Source organism: Centruroides vittatus, unplaced genomic scaffold (genome assembly GCF_030686945.1).
Source record: "Centruroides vittatus isolate TY-2023 unplaced genomic scaffold, ASM3068694v2 contig_89, whole genome shotgun sequence".
In the NCBI taxonomy this organism is placed as follows: domain Eukaryota; kingdom Metazoa; phylum Arthropoda; class Arachnida; order Scorpiones; family Buthidae; genus Centruroides; species Centruroides vittatus.
Genome location: NW_027122580.1, coordinates 1,195,761 through 1,219,542, shown reverse-complemented (window position 1 = coordinate 1,219,542; position 23,782 = coordinate 1,195,761). Strand labels below are relative to the sequence as shown.

Here is a 23,782-nt window from a genome sequence, read left to right as displayed (position 1 = left end):
TAGGTTATATTATTAGGCACAATAACTTCCTGAAAACTATCATTGAAAGCAAAATTCTTGGAAAGAAAGAAAGACCAAAGAAAAAGTCCCTGGAAGAGGTTAATGCTTCTGGGGTTCTGAAATTATTATGAATTAAAAAGGATTGCAGTGGACAGAGAGCATTGGTTGCAGCAATAAGACAAAGTCTTTAGTAATAGATAGACAGACTACAAACATTAAGAAATAAGAACAAGATTTTATTAAAGAATAAAGATTCAATAAATATCTAAGAAAGTTTTATATTGTTGTATTTTTACATTCTTATATTGAATTATTTTATTTATGTGTCTATCTGTATACAATCAAACTTGGTTAATTTGAATTTTTAGATGATTTGAATTTTTCAAATTCTCCTCAAGTATCCCATTACATATAATGTTAAAATTACCTGTTTAATTCAAACTTTTTTTCTAATTTTTGGATAATTAGAATTGAGAGTAGCTTATATTTTGAAAATTAGTAGAGTTTTACAGAATATCTATCTTCTCGGAATTCTTGCCTGCCCTGCAGTTATCCTTTCTCCTTTTATTTCCTAATCTGTGGTTTACTGATAAGCAAACAGACATCAAACGAAACCTGATATCATAAGCAAAAACACCAACAACTGCTGTAAATGATCGGGCTAAATGATTGGATAAATGATTATAGATTAGAAATAAATTTGGCACTAGAGTTAGGCGTTAGGTGCCATCTCGTATTAAAATTAATAATTATAATAATTTATTTATTTATTTTAGTCTTATATATGGTGGAAGAGGAGATTGGACCGAAGGTCCTGGAGCATAACTGGCAACGTGTCCACATGGTAAGCGGGAGTTGCAGGTTCAAGTCCCGCTTTGGACTGATTCTTTTCTTCCAGTTTAATCCTAAATTAATTAATTAAATATTATAATTATTAATTTTAATAAGAGATGGTGCCTAACGCCTAACTCTAGTGCCAAATTTATTTCTAATCTATAATCATTTATCCAAAATTTAGCCTGATCATTTACAGCAGTTGTTGGTGTATTTACTGATAAGCTATATACAGTACAATGGATAAAAAGCAGTAGGAGACCTACTGTTGTTAAACATGTAATGTGTTTGAAATTCTCACTACATCATGCCACATGCTAGGTTTCAGTATTAGTGATTATCTGTAATTGTTTAATGTAGTACAGTACATATTGTATGCTTAGTGTTCTGTTTCTTTACTGTACAATACAATCTCTCTACACACTGGTAAAATATAAGTATATAAATTCTTCAAACCTGTTAACCGGAGTTGATCTATTTTTAGAATTTCAAATGTTTTAGTTGCACCTCCTGGGCTCTTCCTCAGGCTTTATCGAATAGGCCATTATGTAGAGTAACGACCTATTCGATAAAGCCTGAGGAAGAGCCCAGGAGGGGCAACGAAAACATTTGAAATTCTAAAAATAGATCAACTCCGGTTAACAGGTTTGAAGAATTTATATACTTACTGTACAATAGTTTGGAATAGTGGCGTACTGTAGTTTAGTTGCATTTTTACTGTATTGTATTATGTTGAAGTGTTCATCATATGATAATTCTTTAACTTTGGAGAGAAAAGTTGAGGTATTAATGAATTAGAAAAAGGAATAAAAAGAAAATGTGATATCACCATATTGCCACTAATCTAGGCTTTTTGTTGTCAGGTGTTGCTAGTGATTTTTAAGATAGTTACAAAATCATGACAACAAAGTAGATGTCAAAATTAGTGTGATATTCTTGCAATCATACCTTTCAAACATTTCTCTCATCCAACATCATTTTCTTTTTAACATATCTTTCATATTTGTATAAAATATGCAACAGTGGTTAAAAACAATGTGGGAGGTGTTTTTGTTTTTAACTGACTATCTTTTTCTCATTTATAAATGATTAGTTGCTCAAAATTTGCAATCACCTTTCACTTTTTGCAGTTTAGACCAGTTTCTTTTTTGCTTTTTGTTCAATGTTAAGTTTAACAAGAAAATGTAACAAAACAGTAAGTACGTTATATCTGTATTACTCAATACAGATATAATGTACTTGTTTCAATACTACGAAATTCAAATAATCAATAAAATTGGTTAATTTGAATTATTTTGTACTCTTCTCGAACTTTAAATTAACCAAGTTCAACTGTATACAGGGTGCAAAGGGAAATCCCTTTAACCGGAAAATTCTTGCGAACAGAGAGAGCTACAGCTATGCAAGTGAGTAACAGTATAGTAAAGCGACTATGCCTGGCCTAATGCAAACAACAGCAGTGCCCCTAGTGGCAAAATTTGGAAGATAGGCAGTGCAAATTGAAAACGAAAACAGATAGAGCAAACTTTCCAATTAGAAAGTTTTAGAACATCAATTAATTAGTACGAAACAACATGTGGTTCACACAGATAAGATAAATTGTTGCCTGCATACCCAAAAATGTCCGAAAGGCAATGCATGCCATTTTGTGTAAATGTTTGAAAGGAAAAGCTATAAGTATGAAGAAATACACACAATTTATTGCATAAAATATGTACTTACATCAATACAGTTTGATAACATCACACAAAAAACAACGTAAAGGCAAACTATCACACAGTGATAACAAGTTAATGTCGAGTATGTTCAAAAAGTTTGCCATTGCTAACGATACACGCCACTGTTATCAAACTGTATTGACGTAAGTACGTATTTTACGCAATAAATTGTGTGTATTTCTTCATACCTATGGCTTTTCCTTTCAATGATGTAGTATGGCATGTCTTATACCAACTTGTTTAAATTTGAATTTTACATGTCTTCTATTTGATGATTTTCAATTCAAAATAAATTCTGTAAACCTGAAGCTTAAATTATATGGATTCCAAAAACATTTGTTTTGCATTTGTGAATTGCAATTTTACAAGTTTTACTGGAAGATGAAGAGGTTTAGTAGTCTGAAGATATTACATTTCTAGTGCTAGTGAAGTATGTTTTGTTAAATAATAAATAAGTAAATAATATACAGTAGAGCATCGTTTACCTGAATCAATTGGGGACTGGGGTTGTTCGGATAACTGATTTTTCGGATAACCGATTATGTACGAAAAAATACATTAATCTATCCCACGTTGAAATTTTTCTCCATTGTGTGTTGCTTCGTGTTGAATTTTTCTCCGTTGCGTGTCGCTTCGTGTCGAATTTTCGTCGATTTTAAGCTTTACAAAAATTTTTATATAGTAATAATCAAGGCCATTGTATCGTTAAAAATTATTTCTTTATTTTGTACAAACAAAATAAATATATTGAAAAATATAAAAACAAAAAAAATTATACTTTAGAAGTTAATCTAGTATCAAAAACGTCCGGTTCGGCACGACGGTCCGACTGGAAAGCTTTTGGTTAACCGACGTTTCAGTTGACCGATTTTCGGATAAACGATGCTCTACTGTATTTCAATATTTTATAACTTGCTTCTTGACTGGAATTTATGCTCTAGTTTGTTAGAATATGATATTGAATTATTTTGCAGTATATTATAGAATATTTTTAATTCTTTAGTTTTTTATTGGATCAGTAACATCTTACGTTGTACAATCCAACTGTTTTAAAACTTTGTTGTATTACAAAAACTATTGGAAATTTTGTAGTTTATTTAATTATTCTGTGTATTTTTCATTATTTAAAAAAAAAAATCTATAGATGATCAGTTTTAAAGTTAAAAATATCAATTTTTATAAAATGAAATTTAATAGAGTAAGATGTATGGTATCGTGAATTGACATTATTATTGAAGATGTAAGAAGAAAGTACTATGCTCTACAATATGATTTTAGTACCTTACTGACATTTTATTTACTTATTTAAATTGTATATAAATTGTATTTTGTTATACATGCTACATTTGACATTTTAAATTCGTTTTGAGAATTTTTCATTAAAATTTGTTATGTTACCAAAAATTGTCATCTCGTTTGTTATTTAGTTTAATTTATTTAGGCATTCTATTGTATCAAACTTCAGCTTTCTTATTGGATATGTTGGATATATCTTGAATGTGTCTTGTATCTTTTTCAAAATTGCAATTATGACGTGGAAAGGCCTCTTTCTCTCTTTTTCCTCTGTTAGCAGAATTTACTTTCTAATGTTTTCAACTTGATTCCAGAAATAATGGCAAGAAACTTTAAGTACCTTTTCTAGAAATTCATTATAAAAAAATCTGAAATATGTTATCTTAGATTCTATTTTTGTTTTTTTTCATAGATCTTTAACTTTTACTAAATATTGCTCTATACTGTATGTAATTAATTTTACTACTATCTTATTATTTGCATATCGTATAAAGGATTTAAATTTTGTTGGAAGCATTAGTAATATATGTTGTATTCTGTAATAATATATCTTGAAAAAATTAGGTTATAAAGATGATAATTCTTTTCTTATAATTGATAAGAATAAACATAAATTATTGGAAAGAACAAAATAGATTTAATCACTATGTAAATATAAATAGAACAGTGTCATTATGTGTAGTAATTTTTGATGATTTTATATAATTTACATTGAATGTATGTAATATAATATTGAAAGAAAAAAATATATGTAATCATAGTATAATTTAGGATCTTTTGTAAACTGTATAGATTTTTGATTAAAATATATCATCAGTTATTGCATGTTTATATGTGATGCTTGTTTTTAAATTAAGGAAAATAAATAATTTGTATTTAGTATTACATTTATATAAAGAATTTTTAAAAAAGTGAAGTTTAGAATAAATTTATTTTTTATGTATGTAAGTTATAAAATAGTTTATATTCAAATAAACAGTGCCTACAATTGGATACAGTTCAAATAAACACACTAACATCAAAAATCCAAGAGCAAGAAACTAAGACTATATTAAGGCAGCCAGAATTCTGATTAAAAAACCATTAACTACAAGGACATAGAGACAATCTCACCTACTTGGAAGACCTTTTATAAAGTGCATTAATTGGAAGCTCCTCTATCTCCATAATAGCACGGACAATAATTTATTTGAATTAATATGTATCGTTATTATGTACACCGGGGATGGGCGACCTGCGGCCCGCGGTGCATAAAATGTGAATAAATATATCAACTTCCCAGCTTAAGGAAGTATGCAGCAAAAATTCGAACGTTATTTTCTACAACTTGTAGGAAAAACTATTCACATACATAACGAATTTAGTAAAAATTAAAACAAGAAACCGGCTAACAGACACATCGAAACTAATTTAAAACTAGCAGTGACGAATATTTAATCAAATATTTCCAATATATTACGTTTACATCAGTTCCAGAAGCTAAATTAAGTATACCTATGCTAATTTATAATTATATATGAATAAATAATTCTGATTTACCAACATTTTTTTTCTCTTTCTCTTGTATGTGGCTCGCATCAGTTCAAAAGTCTGAAAATGCAGCCCTTACGTAGAAAAAGGTTGCCCATCCTTGATGTACACTGTTACAGCCAATAAAATTAATGTTCATTTTATTTAAAAATTGCATTCTAATTACAATATCCATTTGAATTTACTAAGTTAATTATTAATGATGACTGTTTAAGATGGTTGAAAACATTTATTTGCCTATTACTATTGGATTTTTCATGTTAGTGTGTAGTATATCTTCATTTTATTCATTAGCATTTAATGAAGTTTTGTATTGTATGTAATTTCTTTCTAATTTAAAGGTTTAAAATCCTGGATTGTAAGATCTTTCTTTCATTTCACATTCTAATTTTCCATGCTTTCAAATATAAACTGAAATTAAATTATTTTATGGGGTTTTTTGTAGAAATGAATAAACATAAGAAATTAAATGACTTTATTACTTGAATATTTTGTTATTATTGTTATTTATAATGAAACAATTTTTTAATGGTCAGTGAAAAGTGGCAGTTCAGGAGGTTTGGGTCTGGTAAGCAGACTCAAACCCCAAGAGCAGTAATTTTTATATTTTTTTTTCTTTTCTCTCTTGTTTTATTTCATTCTTAATTTCATAAATCAAAGAAACAAAGTTTTAGTCAATAATGAATTTTTTGTCAAATCTGATTTTTGTAAGATCCACATAATGTATTTAACAATTTATAGCAAAACATTAGAATTGATTGAAACTCAAAAATATACTGTAACAAAATTTTTATGATTAAATTTGAAAAGTGGACATTATGGAAAGAATTTATATGTTCAGTAAAGAAAATTCTCTGAAAAACTTATTCAAAAAAATGTCGGCATTCGTATAAAATAACATTATAAATAATAAATTTTTTCATAAAATCTCCAAATTTCTTTTCTGCTTATATACACTGCATATGATATGAATATGATTTATATAAACCAACCAACGCCTAAATAATCGGGCTAATAAATGGCCTTAATTAAATAATAAATATAAACGAATTTGGTATAGAGGTAAGCATTAGGCTTTCAGATGTATTATATTTATATGATTTATACTTATAAATGGTTCAAAATTGTTGTAATCATATTTTTCATTTATTACTAAAACAAAAATTGTTATTTTTATATTACCATATTTATTCTAATAAACAGTGTGCTATCTGCAACCTTTTCAGCTTGCAACTGTGCTGTTTATTAATGTGTGCTTACTATTAGAGAGCGACTATTATTTATATTCTTTGGGAATTGGGTGCAATTATTATTTGAGGAAAACTATTAATGGAAATAAATCCATAATTTTTTCGGTTTATTATTAGAATAATAATGCAATACTTAAAGCGTGCATGTTCGTGCGTGTGTGCACACACTCACACACTTTTTTCAACATAAGGTAAGAGTGACAATGCTGAATAAATGTACCATTTTTCAGTTTACAAATACAGTATTTCAACTTTTCAATGCAACCATATAGTACAAATACATAAAACTTTAATGAAAGTCTTCAGATACTAAAATTTTTTGAATTGTTTTACTAGAAAATATATTAATCTTGAAATTAGCTCATGTACTCTAACTGGAACTACTTGAAAAAAATTTTCAAAACGTTTTTACACTAGCAACTTATTATTTCTCTCACTAATGTTTTTGGATGTTTTTAACATCATTAGTAGACAATATTTATATGGAACATCACACATTAAATTCCAAAAAGAAAAGGGTAAAATTTTTGGAATTCTTCAAATATAACATGCAAACTGACAACCTAAATTCTAATGAAGAACATATTCAAATATTTAAAATAATGTGCTCCCAACAAATTACAAAAAAATTGGAACATAATATAAATTTGAAATATATCACATAGAAAGTTGTTTATCAGTTTAAAAATGCATTTAAATGTTCTACCACTTGATAAGAAAAACATTGTACAATTTTTTAACTTGTTTACAGTTATTGTAACCAAATAAAACCTTGCAAAAATATATTCTGGTATTAACGTATATATAAAAGATACTCGACACAAAATAATAGCATACGGTAATGACTAAGAACCGAGTTCGTATTAATATTAAAATACTTGCCAAACCAAAAAAAAACACAGCAGTATAACTTGATTTAATAAAACTTTTTTTGTTATATTTCTGTTTACTGCTAAATTGGCAAGTCCTACATATATATTTGTAATTTATATATTTTATAATTCTATTTACTTATAATTTTGTCAAACGTAGGAAACACGTGCAATCTTTCGTTTTATTCTTAGTATTGTATTATTATTATTTTTAGTTCTGTTTTGCTGTTTCATTATTATTTTATTTACTGCAATATTGGTAAATCTACATAAATATTTATTATTTATATAATTTATGGTATTGTTTATAAATAAATAAAACGATATAATAAATTATATAAATAATAAATATATATGTAGGTTTTATTGATAAAGCAATAAACAAAACTATAATAAAACAACAAAGTAACGAAAAGTGAACGAAACGTCACATGTGTTTTTCTTTGTTTAAAAAAATTATAACTGAATATAATTACACAAAAAATTATACAAATTATACAAATAATCAATCAACTTATATATTTAGGCATTATGAAAAGGAAGGAAAAACATAAAGATTATAAAACAATAAAAGAAACCTGAAAAAAGAATGCATGTGTTTCCTTTTTTTGAAAAAATTATAAATGAACAAAATTATAAAGTTTTGTATAAAACTCAAATTTTTTTTGGAAATTATCGTTTTTATTATTTATGTTTTTTAAACATGCTTTTCTTCATAATATACATTGAAAGTACTTTTTATACTAAAATATTGATCTCATTTACCATAACCATTAAAGTGTCAGTTAATTTTAGACTTGTGAAATTACACATATAGACATGAAATATGTAAGCATTAACTTTTTGATATAAATAAGAATTGCTTTTCATTAATTATGTCAATATGTATAAATCTAATACCAAAATATAAAGGACAAACTTCTGCTTCAAGCTAGCTTGATGGCAAAGTTGAATAAATAAAAATAAATTATTTTATCTATTGTCAAAGTGTAGTATAAGATTACAAACAAACAGTGGGTGACAATAAACAAATTTTTTTGTAACTAATTTTTGATATTAACAATTAAAAAGTAAATAATCGTAACTACACAAACATACTATGTTTGTGTATTATGTGTATACAGGATTTTTTCCAAAATTGTACAATAGAAATTGAATTTTTAACAAATTTTTAAATAATATAAGTTAGTGAGCTTGCGTGACTGATATTTGGCTTGAGCATTTTCAAGCTAAAAGCACAGTAGAACCAGTTGCAAGGAGAAGGGTTAAAGATAGAAAATGTTCGTCGAAGTTTTTACAATAAAATTTTTTTTACTGGATGTTAAAGGTTTTGTTGAATGTGTGTACACTATTTCTGTACAAAATACATCAAACACATTACATTTCAGACTTGACAACTCAAACATTAAAACAAATAAGAAAAAGCATTTTTCTGACAGATTCTTTGTTAAGTCCACTCCAGTTCTGTCTGGTCTTGAACATACTGTCCAGCAGATTAAAGAATACTAAAATATGGATACAATGTCAAACACAATAAAACAACATAATATGCGTTATGTTGCTTTATGTATATGGATGGCATAATCTCTATGCATCCACAGACACTAGTAAATCACAATTTGAAAATGGAGAAAATGTTTGTTTTTATTAAATTTGTTGGAGTTTTTTGCTGGTTGTTGGTATGATAGTTGTTTGTTTATACTTACAATCAGTTAACTAGTAGATATTTACTCAGAACTTGCCCATAAAATAAAGTGTCTGTGGAAAATGGATAAGATACTTATTGTGCCAGTAGGTCCTCTCTCACACAATCATCATAACACATGCATTACCCAAAAGTCTGGAAACATTAGGCCTTCACCAACAACATATACATTACATTAAAGAAAGTAATTATACTAAATACATGTAGTTAAGAAATTCTTAAATTCAGAAAGAAACACAAATGGTGCACACAACTACAGCAGTGGTTTTCCATAGCTTTTCATTGATTATGGTCTGGTACAGCACTACGCACCTGTATTAACTGAGTAAGATGCAATTCATGTAAAGCAAATAATAATAAATATTAAAATAAACTCAGAAAAAATTAAATAGAAAATAATTTTAATGTCTATACTACCTATTGATAAATTTTAGAGTTGATCATTTAGTTCCTACTCACTGTGCGAACGGCAAACTCTTTGCTAAAATTCAGACAGACATTTGCTATGAAAGCAGAATGCAAAAATGAATTGTTTTTGCATAGAAAATTTGATTCCCATTGCCATTTTTTCCCCAAAAAACAGTGAAATGCTCAATCATATATAAACAACAGCAAACATCAATGAAACAAGATGTTATTAAAAAGAAAATACAAAATTAATTATATTTATAAGAGTATAATTAGAATGTACATTTTCCATAGCCACCATTTTAAATCTCTCTTTTTTATCCAGAAATTTATCGTTCTGATCAGCGGCAAATATTTTTCACCAGCAGTAATTTCAACACGTTAAAATGTAATCACAATTCACAAAATGGAAAAATTTGCTAGGTAGGATGTCAGTGATCTGCTCTCTTTATAAACTAAGTTTAAAATTATAACAAAATTATTTTTTGTTTAATTTTGTAAACTTTATTTTAACATTTGTTTTTCTATTAATATTATTGATAAGACAAAAATAAAAATAATATAATAAAAAAATATTGATCCTTCAACAGCCAGCTCATTCAAAAAAAAAAAAAAATGTGCCTCCTTATAAAGACATTATAATAGTCAGGCTATCCAATAGGATACTGAAATTCTGTTTCATTTGTCTAATTACTGTTTACTGCATACATCTAATTAGAAAATGGTACAAGAAAATTTATTTTACTATTGTCTTGTATCTTAACTATTAAAATTAATTTCCTAGATTTAACTGTTTTTAAAAACAAAACAGATATGAGCACTAAAGTTTATTGTAAGCAAACTACTATTGATTCCTTTATTGGAACTTGAATAGTATGATAACACACAAGTTATTGGCATTTAGAGCGCTAGTAAATAGAGCAATCTCTTATTTATATACAAAAAAGGACAGGAATAAAGAATTTAAGCTATTAGATTATTAGAATAATAGCTAACAAGCACAGTTCCCCCCGAAAAAATTCAATAAATGGCACTATTAAAGCCTCATTAAAGAAACATAAAAAAAGATAAAATTCAAAATAAGCAAATAATCCTAATGATAACAGGGAAATTAGAAGTGACAATGGGAATATCCTATATCAAAAAGGCAGGTTATAGTTTGAGTTGAAAGGTTTCTATTCATTATGAGCATTTTAAGGAATTACATAGTTAATACCTACAAGCTATCTAAATTAGTGGTTTAAGCTTTAAGGTTATCTAGGCACAATGTATCCTATTTTTATTTAGGTTCAACAACCAGATTTCTTTCCAAAAAGATTAAAGAACATTTCAATTCAGTAATGTTTGGGCATAATAATATGATTATATCTCTAATGCAATAAACTTGACAAAAAGAAGTTACTGTGCACTGGAACAAACCTGTCCTTATTGAGGATTGAAGATCAGGAAACACCACCAGAATTCTAGAAGAAATCTATGTTTATACTCTACATAAAAGTATCAAAATCATTAATATCAAATAAACCTACCTATGTTGGAAAGCTTGAAGCCAGTTTTAGACAAAACAGATGTAAAGTTATCAACAGACTCCTAAGGGAAACAAAATAAGACTGATAGGCAAATTGTCTTAAAGTTCTTAAAAATGTTAGTTTGTAACTCAAATATTAGTATATAGTTTAATTTTGTGTGTTACTAGCGGGTGGGCCCGGCGTTGCTCGGGCAAAATTAACGATAGTGAAGATTAAGATTATTACATTATAGTCAACCTTACCCGTTTTCACAGAATGCAAGAATTGGGATCCCCTGTTTCCAGTCTAATTAGAGAATTTTTAGATGGGTCTAAAAATATGTTCGATTTCCCGCAAAAACGAAAAAAACTGCATCTGCGTCTTGCACGTCGCTTTCTCTTAACAATTTCATCGTTACGTATCACTTCCATTGTTACGTAACACTTTTATTGTTGACAATTCCATTGCTACGTAACTCTTCCATTGTTGATGGAAGTGTTAAGCCTTATTCCTGTCCCTCTCCCCCGTGGGGAGGAATTTCGAAAAATCCCTTCTTAGTGTGCATTCTCGTGACGTACCCTAACTGCGTACCAAATTTCAACTTTTAACTCCTAACCGTTTGGGCTCTGCGCTTATTATTATTATTATCATTATCAACTCGTCTCGATTATATATATATAGATTTTTAAATCTTAAAGCTTTATTTATTCTTTAAGGAATCTTAGAGAATTTATGGAATTTTACAAGTGTGATAGAATTTGAAAGTATTATTCTAAGCTGTAATTATTCTAAAATTTAATTTGAATAATTTTGTTCTTCTGATTAAAGCTTGTTATTTTAGAACATAATTTAAATAATTAAATTAAATACAACTTCTAAACTCAAAGTTTACTGTACATTAAACAGTTAACCTATCAATTACAGTTATAATTAAAAAGGCATATCATACTTGATGTAATAAGCTCTTTTAATTATAGCTGTAAGTGATGGCTAACAATTTAATGTAATTTAAATTGTTTGTTCTTTTTAGTTCAAAAGTTGGTTTTTCTGTTTTATTTAAACATTCGTGAAGTTTAAAACTGTTCTTAACTGAAGATGACTTAAAATACGTCAAAAATGCTTTAAAATAAAAATTAAGTTTAGTAATGTTGAAAAGAAGCCTGGTTGATATTTGTTTAATTTAACATTATTTATTAATAATATAAATTGTATATGACTGTCATTTTAATTAATATAAAAAGAATTTTCATATTCTAGAATTTTAAAAATGAAGCAAATAAACTAAAGTTATAATGACATCACTACTTTCAGTTTCATGAACAAAATAAAGGAAAATAATGCTCTTGCGCATAAACAAAACGAACATTTCATTTTCAAACTAGAGCTATTTTTTAAATGTATATAATTGTTTTTACTCATCAAAATTTACTTCTACAGAGATGAAAAGATCAATGAGTTTATAGCTTATTAATTTGATAATCTTTGTACTACATGTCTTAAGTATGAAATTATATAGATAGAGAATAATTACTTGAAGTTTATCAGCTTTCAAGATACAAATTCAAATAGGAATGTCTAGTGATATCAATTACACCAGGGATTGAATGTACAGAAATAAATAGGAGAGAACTAAAAGCTAGGTGTGTGTTTTTGTTACGAGAAAAATCACAATGGCAGATGAATATGTCTGTAGCAAACGAGGCATCTTTTGTATTTTCTAAAGACGATCTTAGTGACTTTAGACAAAGGAAAAGCTGGTTGATGAGTTAGTAATTATAATTTAAAATTGTCCTTTAAATTTCTCACATAACCTACACTTGGTTTTAAATTTCAGTTTAAAAACAGATATCTGTACAAAGTTATGGTAAATATTGTACAAGAATTGAATGAGTTATTCTTTTGTTTAGAATATAATTTTTCTCAAATGAGAAAGAAATTTGATCACAATTTTTAGATAAAATTTTTTATTTATAAAAAAAATACTACATTTAATTGTAATAATGATATTAATTTTATTTGTATTTTCTCAGACATTTTAATAATTTATTTTTAGGAACATAAGTTTGATATTCCTAAAATAGCATTAATAGGAGGATTGCACGGGGATCAGCCCGTAGGTCGTGAAATGTTGCTGAGGCTGATTCGTCATCTTCTCAGAGGTATGTAACAGTTATCGGATATTAATATAATAAAATTCTAAATTGGAAATTTGAATTACAGAAGTTATCAAAATATTAATATAATTTATATTTTTATTTTTATGAATTTATAAATATAAAGAAAGAAATAATTAAAAGTTTTATAGATAGTAAATAATTTTAGGATATTTCATTCACCACATGCTATACTATTAAGAGTCTGTGAATGATGATGATTCAAAAATATAATTTCACAGTATATATTCAATCGCATACAACCTTAAATAGCAGCAAAAAGTTTTATTCAACTTGAAAAACTAACATTTTCAAACATTTTTAATGATCTTCGTCGGGTAAATTTATTTTTATATTTAAACATGTGTAACACCACCGGTAGACCTGAGTCTGCTGCGAGATCTTGGAGGGTAAATATAAGCAAAGACAAATATTCGAGATTCAAAAACAAGCATTTAATGATAGACAATCATTATAATTTTATATACAAAGGAATCATTGGAGGACTCAACACAAAAAAAATCTTGTAAACTAATGATATACATACTATACATGTGTTTTCTATATATAATAAAAATTGCGTGTGGCATCGGAAATAAGTTCTTACATCAGTTCCTTATTACTTCTTTAACCTTTGTTACTTCTCACTTTGTAATATAATGAATTCTTGCCTTCGATGCAGTTGGATTCTGCCGATCCCTTATAAGCTCTCACGGATAGTCCATTTCCTTGTTGTTCGGAATTCCTCGATTGGATTGGCCGTCGAACACCTCGTAGACAAAATCAGACGAAAAAGTAAAGTCGCTACGAAAGTTTTTTGCCTTTTTATAACACCCGCCATTAGGCATGACGTAAGACACGTGGTCTAGGGCACTGACCAATCACGTCCACGACGAGTAACCCCCATCCAAAAACCCGATTCCAACACACAAAATGGAATTTTACACAAAACAAGTAAATAAAATAAATTAAAACCCGACACGACACGTGTAAAGATAAAAGCCCGAAAATAATAATAATAAAAATAAAAGTATAGTGCCTTGGCACTACACATGTTTAGCATTTGATTATTTATGTTTGATACCTGTTAATATTTGTAAATGCCTGATTTTTGGAATGTAAGCCCGACGATTATTAATAATGATCAACAACATTAGTTTTTAAGTTGAATAAACCTTTTTGCTACCATTCAAGGTTGACCACAAATGATGGAAGTCAGTAACCAATACATCTTTGCTTGTGTTGTGCTTATGCACACAAATGCTCAAACTCATAGATTTGAACTCATTCTAAATTTTTGCATTCTTTTCCATTCTTGTTCCAAAAATTCTTAAATTCTAGATTTCAAATGATGTTCTAAGCTTGATAATAAGGGTTTCAATTTGCAGATGAGACATAACTAGTCTGAAAATAAAAACATTTAATCAGTCTTAAAACAGACTTCTTAATAGTACAGTTGAGGTGTGGAGGTTAAATATAATAAAGATAACTTCGGGACATGTTTTATAATTATAGTTTTTTATTTTAAAGTTGTGTGTGTGTGTGTGTATTATAATTAAGCACTTTCTTTTGGACAAAATTCTATATTATTATTTTAAAACAGATTTAAATGCTTAACAGAAGAGAATTTACATAAAAATAATCCAACAATGGTTGATTATTTTGTATGTTTGAGGCTTAAAATTTTATCATTTCATGCTTTTATAACAAAATTTAATGAATAAAGATGATCAAAGGAGTATTATAGTTGATGAAAAATAAATTACATTATGAATTAGTAATCTAATATTAATTATTAATTTAATTATTCATTTAAGTATTACATAACATAAACTATATTTTAGTATTCTTAAATGTTTATGCTCTCTGGATAAAATTATAAATGAAGTAAGTATTTGTTACTTTTTTAAAATAAATTTTTATGATTGGAAAAATGTAAATAAAACTGTTTCAGTAGAAATAATCTAAGAGTCTGTAAGATCTAAAAATTATTATTATTATTATTATTAGAAATATTTATCATATTTTATGATATAAAAGAAGTATCCCCACTTCAGCACAGAATATTCGGGAAAAGTATTTAGTGTATTTAAGCCATCCTGTGCCTTTGGCACTCACCCTAAAAATTCTAACTGTATTCTAGTTTAAAAAATAAAATAGAATGCACACTTTTATTTATCAGGAGTTTAAAAGAAGTCATTTGTAATAAAAATACCTGAAAACTATGAATACCAGTACATGCAAATCATATGTATTGATAACAAAATAACTTCAGTGTTTATCTTACCTGAAACAATAACAGAATGGGCAAGATACATTATTCTTCAGTAAAAAATAACCTTAATCATTTTCAAATCCCAAAATTCTGCCCAAAATAATAATAATAAGTTGACAAAACTGCGTCAAATAGCTGGTTAGCTCGGGGATGCCTCTTTGGGGAGACGGAAGGATTCGTGATTGTTATACAGGATTAGGTCATAACTACTAAAAACTACAGAAAACACTTACTCAAAGATACAACACTCACAAATGACACATGCAGAAAATGTCACATCATGACAGAAATGATACAACACATCACTTCTGGTTGCAAGGTCTTGGCACAGACAGCCTATTTACACAGACATAATAAGTAGCAAATATAGAGTTTGCAAAGAAACACAAATTATTAGACATCCACAAACCATACTACAAATACATTCCACAGACAGTATTGGAAAACAACACGCACAAAATGTACTACGACAGAACCATAGTCACAAATAAAACAATTTACCACAACAGACCAGACATCACACTCATTGACAAACCCAATAAAATCACATACATTATAGACATGCCACATTGTTAGGAAATTCCTGAATACAGACAGAGACACTGACACACTTACTTAATTTTAGTTTTGTTTTGGTTGCTATGCCTTGACTCTGGTCTGGCATAGTACACAGCCACTGGTGTCAGCTGAGTATAACCTAGTAAACTCAACATAATAATAATAATATTTAATTAAACAATAACATTTTTATTGAAGAGTTGTGCTAGGTAGAGGTTACCTGTACCCTACTGAAAGCATTTGATGTTTAGCAGTTATTTAAACATGCAGGTTATATGCTACCATGAGTTATGTGTATAAAAGTAAAGTAAGTAACAAAGTTATATATATAATAAAATCAACATGTCAATATAATCAATTAAAAGATAGTGGACATTAAGCAATATAGTAAAAGTAAAATTAAAACCTTCCATTCATTTCCAAATATATACCCTTTCATTTGATGATGATGATGATGATGATTATTATTATTATTATTATTATGTTTTACATCATCACTTCTACTGATTGGAGAGAATAATTAATTATTTAAATAAATAAATTGCTAAGCAATTTGCCAAGAGTTTGGATAGTTCAATAATATTGGCTAAAATTATTAGGAATTAGCAGTTTGATTTAATTTCCTGGCAACTAAAAATTCAAATAACTTTTTTAGATATTTACATTGAATACTATATTGAAATTTTGTTAAAACTTTCAGGTTATAGAATGGGTGATAAAAGAATAAAAAACTTACTGGAAACAGTTTCGATACATATTTTTCCAAGTATTGACGATAAAGGATTTACTGTGTCGGTTCCTGGTGAATGCAGAAGTACTTCTGATTCAGCTTTAGATATTTCAAATAAATTTAGTAAGGAATATGATCAAATGTTTGCTTCTGTTGAAATTTTGAAAGGATATCTGAATGCTTACCAGTACACCACTCTTCTTTCTGTAGAAAGCAATGGTTTATCTATTCAGTAAGTATTATGTCATATAAAATGACTATTTGATTTCAATGAAATTTATTTGAATTAATTTAAACAGTTCTTTACTTATATTTTAATGACTTGAATTAATATTATTTTGTTACAATGTAATTTTTAGTAAAATTTAACATAAATATGATAATATATAAATTGCCATCTTCAATTTTGTAAGTATAAACAGTGGATGTGAAATATTGGGATAACTCTAAATTCATGTAATGTGTGTGTATAATTGAAATATATCTTATATTTATTATTTTAAAAAAGTTTATTTAATACATACTAATTTATATTTCCATAATTATACATTTTTTAAAATGTTTTGGTTAAGCAAAAACAGCAGAAGCTGGAACAGTATATGACAATTACCTTACATTGCTTACTTCCAGCAGTTACAGTTCCAAGAAACTAACTACTAGAAGAGAAGTGAGACATGTAAGGTAGTTGTTATGTTTCGGTTAATTTCACATATTAAAAGAACATTGCATTGAAATCCCATCCTCAAAATCAAACAAAAACTGGAATACAATATATTATAAACATGCACAACCTTTAAGTTCCAACAGCATAATTTAAATTGCAAATATTTTCAAATGACTATCAGGCAAAAATCTAAATGAACCTCATTTAGATTTCATTTCAGTTTGTTTAGATTTTGCCTGATGATGGTAATTTAAAACAATTGTATACAAAGAAACAAATATGGTTAAAAGAAAATTTAAAGAACATTTTGCAATTGTTATGCAAAGTAACTCTGTAAATTTGAATAATGGCATGATACCAGTGGAATGCTGGGTAAACCTTGTCGGGTATATAAGTTGTAAATGCGGGGTAGGAGACTATAATGGATATTTATCATAGTTGGCAATTTGAACTATATTGTGTATTTGTAAGCCCTACTGAAGAGGCCAGTGAACTGGCAAAATGCATTTAGGGATAAGTGTGAAGTAATAAAAAGTGTTTTTCTCTACAAAAAACTGGTTTGGTTTTTAACCTTTTAATTCTAATTCTTTTTCATTTTTAGTAAATGGTTTAGAGTTGAGAAACTTTTAGTCCTCCATAAGTCAGAAAAGAAGGAAAATTTAAATTTTCATGTACTCTGATAGTACAGTTAAGCAAGATTGAAAAATTCTGACTCCATTGTTTTAAATAATTTATTTAACTTTTATAACAAATTATTTCTGTTCAGATAGCAAAACCAAAAGTTGAGAGGACATGAAACTCTATAACAGAAATTATTTTGGTTAAATAAAACTGGTTGGCACATGAAAACACTTTTATATTTATAAACATCAGACTTAAAATTACAACTTATCAAAAATAGTCATAGAAATTAAAAATTTTGGAAAATATTTAATAAAAGTAAATTTTTCCCAAACAATCAACAATATAACAAATGTAATTTATTTTCCATTAATAGAACTAAGGTATCTATCGTTATTCTTGAGAAAATTAATTTAAAGAACATCTGTTTACTTGGCTAACCAATGACATAAAACTAGTGAAATATATTGTACTTTAAGGCATATATGATACACCTATTTCAGCACAAATATTTAGATAAAAAAGCATTTAATATATTTAAACTATCCCTTTCCTTTTGGCAGTTGGTTCAAAATATATATTTTACTGTATTCTGGTTTTAAAAAGTTATAATAATAATAATAATAACTCCTCCTCTCCTCCTCCCTTGCTAGTCATCACCTTGCTGTGATGAGAGAGCTCAGTAATTCTGATGAATGAATCCAAAGAGCTATGTCGGCCGGAGCATCTGCTCCTGGTAAGGTAACCCATGCCAGTGAGGTCTGTGAGGAGAAATGATACCAAGAGTGACTAAACCCATGGAACACATCTGTGGAGATCTAACTATGGTGATAACATGATTCAAGTGTAATACTGGCTTGGATGTTGCATCTCACAGTCATTGTACGAAGGGTTGCTGATCAAGAAAGAACAATTACACCTAACAACCTTATACCACAAACAACACTAGAACATGTCAAACAACAAAGTGCAGAACAATTACATCAACAAACAAATACAACATCAACAACAATCGCACATTATCTATTGAGATACATGCATTGATAATACTGTTCATATCACCACTATTTTCACTGATGCCGACAATATCAACACTTCTTCACTGCCTGAAATAGATTCAGATTAATTCATACTCTCTTCTTTTCCAAGAAGCACACACTAAATTTACAGTCACTGACCCTGCACAATGGTCATGTATTCCCAAAATCAACATTTCTAAACTAGTAGAGAAAACAAACTCTACTTGAACACTTACATATTACTACATTGCACTCATTCTATTTCTACACTCTCAGACATTCACACACTAGTCTATGAAGGTGCAGTCACAGTAGTGACTTACCATGGACTAAAACTTTTTCTGCAGACAGAAGCACACAGATCAAAAACACTTCAGAAGCCTGCCTGGCAGAGAAGAATAGAAACACAAATAAACAATATTAGACAGCAGTTAGGCAGACTGACACATTATGCTAATAACAAAACAATGTCTAAATTAATGAAACTGCTGAAAAAACTCAAGAAAATTAAAACACACAAAAAGCACAAACAACAATGTTGTCCACATTGCAAAATACAGTGGAACCTCACTTAACGAGCATAATTCAACCCAGAATCTTACTCATAATGAGAAACACTCGTTAAGCGAAACAATTTTTCCCATATAAATTAATGTAAAATACAATAATGTGTTCCATGTAAAAAAAATACTCAAATATTTTATGTATAATGTTTATTCAAAGGAAATTATACAATATGCATTGTTAAGGAGCATGAATTATCTTTGTCTTTTCTTCTAGCATGGAATGAACCAACCAGGAATGTGAATTTGAAAACAATCCTCATACCGGTACATCTAAAATCCAATATAACTTCTTAAGCCTTTTAAGTTTCCAGTACCCAAGACGAAAATTAACAACCAACTAACGTTTTCGAGTCTCCTCCGAGATCTTCATCAGGTTCTTTGACGGTTTTGAAATAGAATGCAATGAAAATAGAATGTTTTTGAAATTCAAATGATAGAACATCTCCCGCGTGCAATCATTGAGACCGATCTAACATGCATTTAATATACATGATACTATTATAAAAATGACGCTGTCCATCTGTACAGGAATACTACACGGCTACCATTGCGGGTGCACCTCGGAGATATATCGCCACGCATAGCGATAAAATGTTGCCATCTTTGAAATTAATACACTTCCCCAATTTTGACGCCTTGTAAATCTCAAGGGTCTTCAAGGCCCTGATGTGGTTTGTATCGAATGATGTTTTAATGAGGCTGGTTTTATCAAAATCTGCCTTTATATCGGGGTCCGTGGCGTACGTCGACAGGGCGGTGGTGTGTCTTTTTTTTGGCAACGTCATACTTGTGTTCCGAGATCCTTCTTTGAACAGATCGCTTGGTAGATCCGATGTATATTAGGTTCCTTTGGGACCTGTGATCTCTTATCGGGATACTATATACCCCTGGCACTCTTAGAAAATCCGGCCTGTCTTTGGTGTTCCTGAGTAGCGAATAGATCGATTGGGTTCTTGAGTACGCCAACTCGGTGCCCTTCTTCTGCGCTATTTCCTTGTATAGGGCATGCAGACCTCTGTTGTACTGGACCACCGTGTGCTGGTTCGGACCCGAATTGGACTCATCCCGTGCCACTGAGGCGTGATGTGCTGTGTTTGTATTACGGAAGTTACACACTAATCTACGGACCAGGCCACATCTGTATCCATGACTAGTGGCTATGTCCTCTATGTGTCCCAGCTCTGTGATCGTGTCCTCCCATTTAGAATTTGATTTGCAGAAAACAAAAAAAAAAACCACAGCTAATATGTCTGATAAACAAGCCAAATGATATGCAAAATTTATTTTAAAAAATTGTCTACATGGACTTATTGGATTAATAGGACTATTACACTGGCATATTGGTTATCAAGACGAGGAGTTCATAATCAGAAAAATCAAAAACTCTTTATTTTATCACCTGTAGTAGTTTTTCCTGTACACATAAGTGATATGCCAAATTCTTTGGCTATGTAAAGGCTAAAATTAAATATTAGAAATAAATTAATTTGACTAGAGGTAGGCAGTTATGCTTCCATCTCATATTAAATATAATAATTATAAATAAATAATTTTTAATTTAGAGATTTCTGGAATTAACTGAATTGGTCATTAAATTTAATACAAGATGGCAGCATAACTGTCTCTCTCTAGTCAAATTAATTTATTTCTAGTATTTAATTATAGCCTTTACATAGCCCAAGAATTTGACATATTGTTTGGTGTGTTTATTATATAACGGGCGATGGATGTTGATGTTTATACGCAATATGTCTGAATGCAAGTTTGGAAAAATGTGTTATCACAAGCAACACTAGGATGCTAGCGAAATGAGTACTAAGCACAGACTGATGGAGCATGCGCACAATCTGGGACTTTCCCTCTCCTCACCACTTGTTATGCAAAAACTCGCTCATTAAGTGAGTCATTTTTTTTTTACAGTTTGTTTTTCTCGTTAAGCGTGGTTTCATCGTACATTGACATACTGAAACAAACACTTGCTGCTAAAGCATGGTGACTCAAACAATATAAAATTTGCTCTGTATGGAAACAACAAAATAAATTATTCACAAACAATGAAAAACTTTTCTATAGGCAAATTAATACCGAATCCACTACTGATTCCCAACACAATGGCATGCCAATCGAAGAACTCACAAATTATTGCTTCTGCTTTAGTTTACTTGCTGTCATGCACAATGCTGAAGCAGACTGGCTCAAAGAAGAGAGAGAAGACATGTAGGACACACCTACTATGCACTGTGTTGAAATAAATAAGACATCTGTTGCTCAATGCAGAAAGCACACAACTGAACAGCACCTGATATAGAGAACATTTACAATTTCTTGTACAAAAATTTACATCCCTGCACCAGGAACTAGCTAAACATTTAACTCATATCATCAACAATCTACAAGACATGCCAAATTTTCCAAAAAAAAACAAAACCAAAGATCCTGCACAGTACAGACCAATTACTTGTCTTCCAACACTTTGCAATGCAAGAGGTAAGAATCTTGTAAATAAAATATACAATCATATTGATGAGCTCAATATTTTTACAGACCAACAAAAAGGCTGCTGTAGAAATCACAAAGATTGCAAAGAACAACTACTTGTTGACTCTGTTATCCTGTGGCAAGTTCATAAGCAACACAGAAACATACACTTTTGGCATGTATTGATTATAGAAAAGCATTCGACAGTGTCCCACACACTTGGCTGCTGCAAACACTTCACATCTATAAAATTCATCCCCAACTCATTACAGTGGAACCTTGGTATATGACCTGAATCAGTTTCTGATGTTTGGACTTATACTGAATAGGACATATACCAAACCAACTTTTTCCATGAGAAATAATGTAAAAATGATTAATCTGTTCTCATGTAAAAAAAATCTCTTTGAAATGGTACTGTATATTAATCAGGTTGTAAAATAATTGAAACACTGTTTGAGCACATTAATTAATAAAAAAATAAATTTTATTATAGATTTTTAAAGTTGTTACAGTAATACTCACATATAATCTCTCTATGCACCGGAACTTGTAATAATAAAATAAACACTTCTAACCTTTTACCCGGTGTCATTCTATTTTTAGAATCGTTCTATTTACAGAATCACAAACGTTTTCACAGCCCCTCCTGGGCTCTTCTTCAGGCTTCGTCGAATAGGCCGTTAACATTCGAATAAATATTCAATTTGAATTTTTTCGGAATATTAGCACATGCAGCAGCTGGATATTTGTACTGCGCATGCTCGATGCTCCTCCCTTTAAACGCTGTTTTCTAGCACAACCTGCCATGCGCTCGATAGGATCATTTCCTCCTTATGATTAACGCAGGTACTACGTAATCCAGCCTTAAATATCTCCATGGCTTCTAGCCATTTCAATTGCTGTGGGTTATAGCTGGGTATAATGATTTTTGCCGCATGCAGGTCCGCCGTTATCTCCTCTTCCGACGCGTACGTCGCCAGGGCCGTAGTGTATCTACCGTGGTGTATGTCTGACTCGTGCTCCTTTAACCTCACTTTTAACGCACGTTTCGTGGAACCAATGTATGTTAATTGTCTATCGCACCTGTGATCTTCTAGTGGTATCATATATACTCCCGGAAGCCTTTCGGGGTTTGGTGGGTCTTTGCCGTTGCTTAATATTCTGAAGAGAGTCTGACATCTTCTGTACACGATGTTAATTCCTTGTCGGTTGGCCACGGTTTTGTAAATGGATTTCAGCACTGGATTGTATGTGACAGATATCCTTTCATTTTCTTCCTGTCTGATATTCAATGGTTGTGCTGTCTGATTATTTTCCTTTTGGGACTTCTCATGTCTTCTAGACAACTTTTCAATGAGAGCTTTGCTGTATCCATGGCTTATAGCAATATTTTGGATATGATTGAGCTCCGTTTCGAGCGCTTTTTTTGTAGAGGAGTGCGTATGAGCCCTTCTCACTAATGCTCAGAAGGCAGCTATTTTGTATTGAAACGGATCATATGAATTTCTAGGAATATATGTGTGGAACGTGCTAGGCTTTCGGTATACTGATGTAAGTATATTAGCTCCTTCAAAGTTGATATCAATATCCAAGAAGT

The 23,782-nt window shown here is 29.6% G+C and overlaps 1 protein-coding gene across 1 annotated transcript in view; it reads left to right on the top strand.

Annotated features, from left to right (window-relative positions):
• The window catches only part of LOC136983806 (carboxypeptidase D-like), a 148,248-nt gene that overhangs the window by 70,882 nt on the left and 53,584 nt on the right, over window positions 1-23,782 (top strand). Inside the window, exons 11-12 of the mRNA XM_067280663.1 lie at window positions 13,172-13,277; window positions 16,805-17,066. Coding sequence (XP_067136764.1) covers window positions 13,172-13,277; window positions 16,805-17,066 — 368 coding nt within the window. The remainder of the gene's footprint in view (window positions 1-13,171; window positions 13,278-16,804; window positions 17,067-23,782) is intronic.